The sequence below is a fragment of the Mirounga angustirostris genome, unplaced genomic scaffold (genome assembly GCF_029215605.1).
Source record: "Mirounga angustirostris isolate CCGP_5_RB_7025 unplaced genomic scaffold, mMirAng1.0.hap1 SCAF_15, whole genome shotgun sequence".
Classification (NCBI taxonomy): domain Eukaryota; kingdom Metazoa; phylum Chordata; class Mammalia; order Carnivora; family Phocidae; genus Mirounga; species Mirounga angustirostris.
Window position 1 is genome coordinate 82,062,175 of NW_026991723.1, and position 10,736 is coordinate 82,072,910.

A 10,736-nucleotide genomic window follows, 5' to 3' on the forward strand; every position below is an offset into this window, starting at 1 on the left:
TCCAACAAATATTTGTATTTATTAAGTATATTAGGGCGCTCAGTTAAGTGTCTGCCTTCGGCTCAGGTCGTGATCCCAGGGTCCTGGGATTGAGCCCCGTGTCTGGCTCTCTGCCCAAGTGGGGAGCCTGCTTCTCCCTCTCTCTCTCTGCCCTTCCCCCCGACTCGTGTGCTCACTCTCTCGCTCTGCTCTCTCTCAAGTAAATAAATAAAATCTTTAAAAAAATACTTGTATTTATGGAGTACTTAACATGTTCCAAACACAGTTTTGGGCATTAGGCAACTATCAGTGAGCAAAACAGATAAAATTTCTTGCCCCTGAAGAGCTTACATTCTCGTGGAGAGGATGGAGCCAATAAATCAAAAAACATAATAAATAAATACGTAGTATGATAGAAAGTGATCAGTAAAAATTACACAGCAAGGATAAGGGGGATTGGGAGTGCTGGAGAGGGGCTGCAATTTTAACAGGTGTGGTCAGGATAGGCTTCCTTGGGAATCATGACATTTGAATAAAGACTTGAAAGAGGAGAGGTAATAAACATTCTAGGCAAAGATAACAGTCGCTACCAAATCCCTCAGGTGGGAACATGTTTGGCATATTTAACAATTGGCTAGGAAGCAATATAGCTTAAGCAGAAAGAATGACGTCAGTAGTAGCAGGTGGGGCTTTAAAGGTAACAGAAATCATACTGTATAAGCCTGTAGGCTATTAAGCCCAATTGAGAGGACATTTATAAATGACAAAACATAATACCTGACCTATATAGCAGATGCTAAATAAATGGCAGGTAGCTAGTATAGTATTTATGGATCTAAGATGCCACTGTTTGCAAAAGGCACTGTTATTTTACATGCCATTAAGAAAAACTGCTGCCGGGCGCCTGGGTGGTTCAGTTGGTTAGGCAACTGCCTTCGGCTCAGGTCATGATCCCGGAGTCCTGGGATCGAGTCCCACGTTGGGCTCCCGGCTCCGCGGGGAGCCTGCTTCTCCCGCTGACCCTATCCCCTCTCATGCTGTTTTTCTCTCTCTCACTCTCTCAAATAAATAAATAAAATCTTGAAAAAAAAAAAGAAAAACTGCTGCCAATTATGACATACTATTGATTATAGATGCATCTTGATTTCACAGTGTCTAACTGGATTATGAACATTGAAAATAAATATGTTTTAAAAGAAAAACTTCAAATATCAAGACACTAAAAGAATGGGATATTTTTAATTCACTGAATTTTCTAAGAAGTGGTTAAACAGGGGCGCTTGGGTGGCTCAGTCGGTTGAGCGGCTGCCTTCGGCTCAGGTCATAATCCCAGGGTCCTGGGATCGAGCCCCACGTCAGGCTCCCTGCTCCGTGGAGAGCCTGCTTCTTCCTCTCCCTCTCCCTGCTGTTCTGCCTACTTGTGCTCTCTCTCTCTCTGTCAAATAAATAAAATCCTTAAAAAAAAAAAAAAAAATCTAAAAAAAAAAAAAAGAAGTGGTTAAACAGAAAAGTCCTTTCTTGCTTTAATATATAGTGCATGATGTACAGAATTTCATCTTCTTCCTCACCTGTAAAATGCAAATAACTATCTCAAGAGCTATGGAAAGAATTAGTAATAATAATTGTTGAATACTTACTATCATACCTAACAAAGTAAGACTTTATTAAATGGAAATTATTATAAGTCTAGGGTCTTGGTCTGATTTCAGTAAAATGATTATAAACAAGAAATATTAATTTTATAACACATAAGCATAAGAAACTGTGAAGAATTTGGTACTGATACTCTGGAAATTGGTTCATCCCTAAATAGACCTTACTTTCTCACTTGTAATATTATCCTGAAAGTCAAGTGAAGTTAAAAAAAGACTCCAAAACCTCCATTTGAGGGTTCCAGTTGATTAGTATCTAGCCAAAGCTTTGAATAGATTTCTTTTCATATCACCTAATGAATATGCTTATTTAAAAATGTTCCTTATCCACCAAATTATAAACATAAATTTTGACCACTGCACTGAACACAAAGAAACACATAACTATAATGGAATTTATGGTTTTGCATAAGGATTTATGACATTATCTAAAGAACATTTTTGCAGAATACAATGACATCAGATATACTGAATATTTTTGAGGTCTCAAGTATCACTAGACACACTTTGTACCCCTTAATGAACAAAGGTCTATAATTATTACATACACCAAATTAGTAAAACCTTGAAAGCTTACCTGGGCTCCAACTAACTGGAGAAGTGCAAAGTTGACAGGAAGCACATCAATGTCTGTGTTGATGGCAGTCTGGTCAAAAGGACAAGCTTTTCGGTGAAGTTTATTCAAGCAGGTCTTGCAAACAGTGTGTGAACAACCTAAACTGATGGGTTTGTGCACATTCTCATCAAATTCATTATAGCAGATTGGACAGGACAGAAATTCTGTCCATTGAGCTGCCTGCACAGGCATTGTGGAAGCTGGATGCTCGGGTTAGCAGTCTAGCAGATCATTATTTTGCTGTGTAGTGTTTTGTAAGCTGGAAATGGACAAAAGTAAGAATTAACCCACATAATATTCATCATTCACCTTTTAAGAGTTAACTGCTTAAGTCAACCATCACAGCTTCAAAACCTAAAATACTCTGAATAATTTTATATGCTTTGGATGTCTTTTTCTTTAATCTATTTGCTGAATTTGTTAAATTTCTGAAATTTTGTCCAGAAACAATATCTGTATAGTGTCCTTTTCAACTAAACATATTTATATTGGTTGCTCAAAGAATAGTCGACTATCAAAGCTTTTATGTATTTTTCTTAATGACCACATCAAATAAGTAGATTAACTTTCCACGTTTCATTCTTAGGAACACAAATTACTTTGGATTGCTTGGGTTTTTTGGATAGCTACTACCGCCAAATATATTAAGAAATGGTCTAAGAGTTATTGGACTTTGAAATCTATTGATCCAAAGAATGTTATAGTGAGTCAAGTGTGAAGAAACAGCCACCTGAAATGACCAAGTCAGATAAGGATATGTTCAACTTGGCAGCTTCACGAAAGAGGAAATCTCTGGTCAAGATTTGACTAAGAGGCTAACAAAGGTACTGAAAATCAAAGTACATGAGATGATGATGACAGAGCAGTTTGTCCAAAAATTAAAAAAAAAAAAAAAAAGATGCTAACCTTAAAATACAGAAATACAGTGCCAAAGTTAAAAAAAAAAAATTGTCTTACAAATCTAGAATGTGGTCCCCTACAATACTTTCGACAAAACATATCTTTTAGTGAGAGAGGTATACAGATACACAACCCCAAACTGTCAGGTCCAATGAGCAAGATATGGAAGAATAAAGCAATATTCTCACCTAATAATTCTAAACAGAAAAAAAAAGCAAAATATAAATTTTTATCTTTACATATGATTAAAAGGCACATGGAAAAAAATGATAGAATTCTTTTTCCTAAGATTAAAATATTTATTCCATGATTTGTAATAAAATATTTGGCATCAAAACTATACTGCACTCTAGGGGCCCCTGGGTGGCTCAGTCGTTAAGCGTCTGCCTTCGGCTCAGGTCATGATCCCAGGGTCCTGGGATCGAGCCCCGCATCGGGCTCCCTGCTCCGCGGGAAGCCTGCTTCTCCCTCTCCCATTCCCCTGCTTGTATTCCCTCTCTCGCTGTGTCTCTCTCTGTCAAATAAATAAATAAAATCTTTAAAAAAAAAAAAACAACTATACTGCACTCTAAAATCTTTAGATACCTAACTTGAACACTCTACATTTCACAAATTTTTCATATTTTCCAATTCAAAACTTACATAAGTCTGACAAAGGTTCTCTGGTGAACAGATATCTAGGTATTTAGGGCAATTAAATAGCCACTACTTTACTTCATAAGAATGTTTACCAATCCAAATATCTTAGTTCCACAGAAATTAGATGTTTAAAACTATAGTCAGATTCAAGACAGAAAAGTATATAACTGATTCTCCAATATCCCCACATCCAAATGAAGAATTCTGTTAGCTTTTATTTTGCTTTTATGTTCACAAAAACTAAGGTTTCAAAAAATATCTTGGTAAATGAATCACAGGGCTTGTTATATAAAAAGCACCCTGTACAAATTTCTCCTCAAACAGTTCTAATGTAAAGTATCTAATATCTTTATTTTTAAACTAGCCAAATCTTGCAAGTTATACTTATTTTATACTTTTTACCCTTGCATTGCCACATCTATTAATGCCATCAATCTTAAACCCAGTTAGTCTGCTTCCAACTTTAGAGATGAGCACTGAACAGGTGAACACATCACTTCTTGAAGCTATTTAACATTTGAAATGTTCAGCTTTCTAGGCTGTAGGATTATACAAGAAAAAGGCTTCTGAGGGAGAAGGCATTTTATCTTAAATCTACTGAGAGCCCTAATTTAGTTAATAACCTGAACCAATAAAATATTTATCAAAACAAGACACTGCATCTATTTTTTCATAATGGCCACCTGTTTGGAAATGCTAATTTTGTGGGTTAGGGTATCACACTGTGTAATAGGAAACTAGTAGGAAACACTTTTTCCTTATTTCGTTTTCCAAGATCACCCTGAAATGCTTTACATTAGTAAATGAGTCGGGGGTGGGAGAAGCCGTTTAAGTTTGAACTAAACATAAAAATGCTATCTTTCATATTTTCTTTCACGTGTTAGTTTTCAAGCATTTCAAACTACTCCAGAATATACTTGATAGTTTTACGTTATAATATCTCCCATGTGTTTCTAGGTCTACAAACACCAGATGCTGTAATATAATTAATACTGAGAACTTTAATTTCTAATAGAAACTGAATACCTTAAAAAAAAAAAAAAAGAAAATTCTGCCAAAATTGGTCAGTAATTCTGCCAAATTCTCCTGCTATGTGTCAGAGTCTAACTTTCTGACAGGAAAAGTATGTACTAAATTCTCCTTATATAATAAGTCATAGGAAAAGTTTTTTTTTTAAATGTTTTTTTCAGTACCATTATCAATAAATTCTAGATTCCTCAATTAAGATAAAGACAAAATAAAATTTTATCTAAAACACAGAAGCAGCTTATATAGTCCACCGAAATTTTTAATTCGGGATGGCAAAAGTGACTTTCATTTCTTCCTTTTTTTTGACTTTCATTTCTTTAAAAAAGGCACTTCGTAAACATTTACCTAGGAAGTATTTTTATAACCAAAAATGATAAATAGCCTATTGTCTTTATTAATTCCATAGTAACTTACTTGACTCTCTGGAATTCTAAATTGCTAATAGCACTTAGAGTTAACAGTCAAGTATCAAACCTGAAGATAGTCCCAAAACATCTCAAAGTGAGATAAAATGGATTAAAAAGCAAAACTCAAAACAAACAAAAAGCCCACAACTCTAAATACATAAAGAGACTATTTAAGAAAAACATTCTAGGGCGCCTGGGTGGCTCAGTCGTTAAGCGTCTGCCTTCGGCTCAGGTCATGATCCCAGTGTCTTGGGATCGAGCCCCACATTGGGCTCCCTGGTCTGCGGGAAGCCTGCTTCTCCCTCTCCCACTCCCCCTGCTTGTGTTCCTGCTCTCACTATCTCTCTGTCAAATAAATAAATAAAATCTTTAAAAAGAAAAGAAAAGAAAAGAAAAACATTCTAATTAAATTACTTGTAATAACGAAGTAACTTTCAGTTACTAGTTAGTAAAATTGAAGAAGAATAACAAGATAAAGCAGAGAAGAAACACTACATTATAGGTGCGACCTTAAAGATTTTCCTCAAGTAATTTTCCAGGCTGTAAGTTCCTTGTTATGAATACTAACTTGTAAAATAGAAAGAGTAATTAATAGACATCTCTGATATGATGCAAATTATGCATTGCTTTATTAAGAGCAAACTGCATACCAGCTAAGTACTCTCATTTTTTGTTATTAGTCCACCATGACATTATGCAGCCAGTTCTGGACTATGCCACCTGATTTTAAAGTGCCAGAATAAAGTTTATGCTTCTTTCACTATTGTATAATAAAAAATATCTAGTATTTTACAATTCTCTTCATAAAAATCTAGACATTAGGGCTCAAGTCTGTTAATTAAGACATTCATTGCTTTCATTTTAGTTCACCCATGTGAGGAATTTAAGCTCCTGAAATGAAAAGTACTGAAAAGTACTTCTTAGTTCAGAAACCTTACAAATAATCAGTTTTGGACTTCAAAAGTTATTATTTAAAGCATCAGGTACAATTGAGACCTTAGCCTATAAAACAGCAAACAAAACCAATGGAAATAATCTACAAACTCTAAAACTCGGCACTCAAACATACTGAAGGGACTGGAGGAAAAGGAATTGAAGTACAGTTTTAAAGACTGCTATTATAAGTGACTTTAGTATAAGTTAGGAAAGATACAGGACTCAAGTTTTTTCTTAAATCCACCCTGAGCCTGAACTCAGTTTTTTAATCAGTATAAGATTTAATTTCCCATGTCTTCTAGTGTAACACTAATGGGATAATTTTCTATTTTAATTAGCATATCCAATAAAGTTTTGCTTTGGTGATGACAAGATATGAACAATATTTATTTTTGAGACAGAACTTACTCACTTCTGCCTATCAAATAATGGCCACTGGATAACTTTATTCTTCATATTATCAAAGTCCTTAGCTTTTTGATTATTCTGATTGCAAGATGATACTGTCAGGAAATTTTTGGTTTTCATGTGCCTACTTTTATTCAGGTAATTTATTTCTCAGAAGAGCAGTGCTGTTTTAAACAGTGCTGTCTAATAAAAACACAATGTGAGCCACAAGTAATTTAAAGTTTTCTAGTATTCATATTAAAAAAGGGAAAACAGATGATATTAATTTTAATAATAGAATTTAACCCAATTTATCCAAAATATCATTTCAACATGTAATCAATATAAAAAATTATTAAAGTAGCTTAAATTATTTTTTTTTTGCACTAAGTCTCTGAAATCTGGTGTGTATTTTATTTTACATTGATACCACATCTCAATTCACACTAGCCACATTTCAAGTGCTCAATTGCCACATGTGGCTATTGGCTTGTATTGGGACAGTGCAACTCCAGAGTACTTAAAATTATAAAGTAATAATCAAAACTAACTTTTATTAAGAATTTGAGGTGAAAGTCACAACCACACTTAAGAAGTTTTCATAAAACTAGAAAACCTGAGAAATATAAAGATGTAACTTACAACAGTTAGGAGACTGGATGCAAAACATTACTTTTGATTTTCAGCTCGCTTTATTTTACCACATGCTTCCTTTTTCAATAACTAGAAAGTGAAACTTCAATGCAGTCCAACCAAAACAATAAGTGCTTATTATAATAAGGCCTTGTTCTAAGTTTACTTAGCATTCTTAGATACTGCATATAGCTTCGAAGTTTGATTTCTGAACACAAAATTTTGTGTTAAAAGAATACTTCCCCCCCAAAAGAGTTCTTTCTTTTTTTTTAAACAGTTCTGTTTCCTTTTTTTTTAAAGATTTATTTATTTATTTGAGAGAGAGGATGAGAGGAGAGAGAGAGCACATGAGAGGGGGGAGGGGCAGAGGGAGAAGCAGGCTCCCCGCCGAGCAGGGAGCCCGATGCGGGACTTGATCCCGGGACTCCAGGATCATGACCTGAGCCGAAGGCAGTCGCTTAATCAACTGAGCCACCCAGGCGCCCCCCCAAAAGAATTCTTGTTAGCTCTTTCAGACTGGAAGATATAGCAAATTACAAAAGCAAAAAGTGAATTAATGAAAACATATGAACAAATAATGAAAACATATGAACAAAGGACATTAAGTCTTATATGTCAGGTCAACACAACAGTAATAACAGATCAGGAGTAACTCAAAAGATCCACTAATGAACAGAACTGCAATTAAATCTTCAAAGAATAGGAGGCAATTTGAATTTTAACATCTGCTTTTTCTAAACATGTTTGGAATATACGCTTAACATTTTGTCCTTCTAGCAATTTTCCAAACTCTAAAATTTGGAAAACATGCATCTCCAAATTAACAATAATAGCAACATTAAAAATTTTGACAGGATTTAATGGCCTCTATTCCTTCAAAAACTAATGTGGAATGAACACAGGAAAAGGATGTTGTAACAGTGGTGTTGCTTTTTAGATAGTAAAAGAAGGTAATAATGGCAAAATACATGAACTTTTCTTAATGTTTGAAAAGCCTTAACTAAATTTGTGTATTTAACTAGAAAAAGGCTGCACAGGGTAACTAAAACATTTGTTTCTTTGCTTTTGGGTGAAATTCTATCAGTGTAGTGTAGCAACGTTTGCATTCTCGGGTTAATCAAAAGTTCCTATTGGAAGTTAATAGACTAATACAAAAATGGAAAAAAGATTACTTAAGCACTTTGTAATAAAAAGTTATTCTAGTCACAGCGGTTTGGGGGGAGAGTAGGAATTAAAAAGGGGCCCAGGTAAGGAGAGAGTAGGAATTAAAAGAAGGGAACCTAGGTGGTTATTTAAAAATAAAACAGGCTGGGAATCACGAGATTAGATCTACTTCATGTCAGTGATTACTTGAGACTATTTTGGTGTCAAGGTTCTACCTTGCCGGTATCTTAAACTCCTCTGTGATTAGAAGGATGGAAATGACAGCTACTCTCATGTTCTCCCTTCCTGAAAGCTAAGGGCAGAGAAAAGTAGAGCTGCTTCTGAGAAACAAAGATGCTTTCTACCATTCTTCTAAGATGGTGGAAGAGTCTCCTTAAGAGGCTTCCCGAAGAAGGAAAAATGAAAGAGGGAAAGAAGAAAGCCACAGCAGAATTCCCTGGCCGTGTTTCATGCCATTGCTCCGTCACATCCACTGTGCAACCACTCTGGTCCGGCCATTTCGTTCCCAGGAGGTTAAGCCCTCCCAGGGCATTGTTTGGCCGCGGTCCCTATTTACCACTCAGATCGCCTCCACCATCCCTGCTCTGGGATCTCGGGAAGCCCCAGGACAGAAAGCCGAAAAGCTAGGAGAGGGCTTGGTTTCGAGGACCTCCTCCAAAACCCCTCTTGCCAACTGGTGTAGAAAAGGGAGAGAGAACCCTGGCCTCTGCTTGGGTAGGTTCCTCAGGGGTCAGAGGCTTCCCCTCCGCCGGTGTCGAAGGGAGGTGGCCATTTGCGCCGGGCGCTCGGTATTGAAAAAGCCCTACCAGAGAGAGGGGCCTCCGTAGGCCCCGGACTCCGGGCCCCGTCCGAGCGTCAGGTGCGGCCCTCAGTTCCCAACCCTCAGGGCACCGGCGACGACAGCACACAGGCCCCGGGCTAAGACCGGTCTCCCGCCCGACCGCCGAGGACTTAGGGACCCGAGCTAGGGCCCGAGCCGCATCGTGCCCGCCCCCGCCCTACCTGTGGGGGCCCGGGCGGGGTCGCTAAGGGCCGCTCCCGGGAGCCCCGCGACGGCGCGGCTCGGCGACGGAGGCGCCTCGTCTCGCCGGGGCAGAGCTCGGCGGCGGTTTCACGACCTCAAACTCCATCGGGAGCTATAGGGACAGCCCCGTTGGCGGCGGCGGAGGCCGCGACGGGGCCTCCTCCTCCTCCCTCCGCCTCCGCCTCCTCCTCCTCTCCACGGAGGCGGTCCTGGAGGGATCCCGACCTAGCTCTCGCGAGAAGATACTCCCCCTTTCACGCGAGATCACGCAGGATTGGGAGTAAAGGAGGTGGAAGGAAAGAGTAGCAGCCCCCGCCACCTGGACTGCGCATCAGCTTCCCTCTGGTCGAGTCTAACCACCCCTGTCACGTGACTGGGGAGCCCCGGAGCACTGTGGGAGGTGCTGTTAGGAAGCTTAGGCAAGCCGAAAGGGTTGATGGGAAACTCCCCGCACCTTCATCAGCGTCTTGAGCCAGCCTCCTAAACACTGATGTGAGGCAGTGTCTGACTCTCCTTGAGAAAAAAGTGGTCTCCATTGAGCATAATGTGATACATCTGTATTATATTCTATGCACTGTCCTGTAATTAATACTGACCCGTTTCCTCAATCCCTCCACATATTTGCCAAGCAAACTCCCTATTTAAAAAAAATAAAAAGAAAAGCATTTGCTTGGCAGGCACTAACACAAATCTCTTTATTAAAAAGAAAGCTCCTCAGAAGCTGGCAGGGATCAAAATTCAATTAATATCTCAATACAATATTTGTTGAATGAGGGGCACCTGGGTGGCTCAGTCGTTACGCGTCTGCCTTCCGCTCAGGTCATGATCCCAGGGTCCTGGGATAGAGCCCCACATCGGGCTCCCTGCTCAGCGGGAAGCCTTCTTCTCTCTCTCCCACACCCCCTGCTTGTGTTCCCTCTCTCACTGTGTCTCTTTCTGTCAAATAAATAAAGTCTTTAAAAAAAATTTTGTTGAATGATTTTTCACAGCAAACTGGAAAGCAGAAATTATCATGTTTTTATATATGAAGAAACAGCCTGGTAAGAAATAAGGGAATAAGCATTTACGAAGTGCTTACCATGTGCCAAGTCCTGTGTAAGGTAATAAAAATTTCATTTCTACTATTGATTTTAGTTTTATTTCATTCATCAAAATAATCCTAAAAGGCAGATACTACGTACTCTGTTACTTAGAAACTGAAAAACACAGATTAAGAAAATGGCCATGAGTTGTAATTAAACTCAAGGCACTTTCCAATGTGAAACCAGATGTCCAACAAAGGCATGTATGAAAATAAATCCACTATGAATTAAAAAACATATGAACAAGTAGTTTATAAACTGTAAAGACCTATATATATATACACACAA

General features: G+C 38.1%; 1 protein-coding gene across 4 annotated transcripts in view; it reads right to left on the reverse strand.

Moving 5' to 3' along the window:
* Positions 1-9,675, reverse strand: part of RC3H2 (ring finger and CCCH-type domains 2) — a 54,942-nt gene extending 45,267 nt beyond the window's left edge. For 2 of the 4 annotated variants that reach the window (XM_045883094.3, XM_045883097.3), the window contains exons 1-2: positions 9,345-9,670; positions 2,209-2,506 (exon numbers count right to left, since the gene is read on the reverse strand). In XM_045883094.3, the coding sequence (XP_045739050.1) occupies positions 2,209-2,439 (231 nt within the window). In that variant the 5' untranslated portion in view covers positions 2,440-2,506; positions 9,345-9,670. Of the gene's footprint in view, positions 1-2,208; positions 2,507-9,344 lie in introns of all 4 variants that reach the window. The other 2 variants (XM_045883095.3, XM_045883096.3) reach the window with 2 other exon arrangements.
* Positions 9,676-10,736: the final 1,061 nt, after the last annotated feature.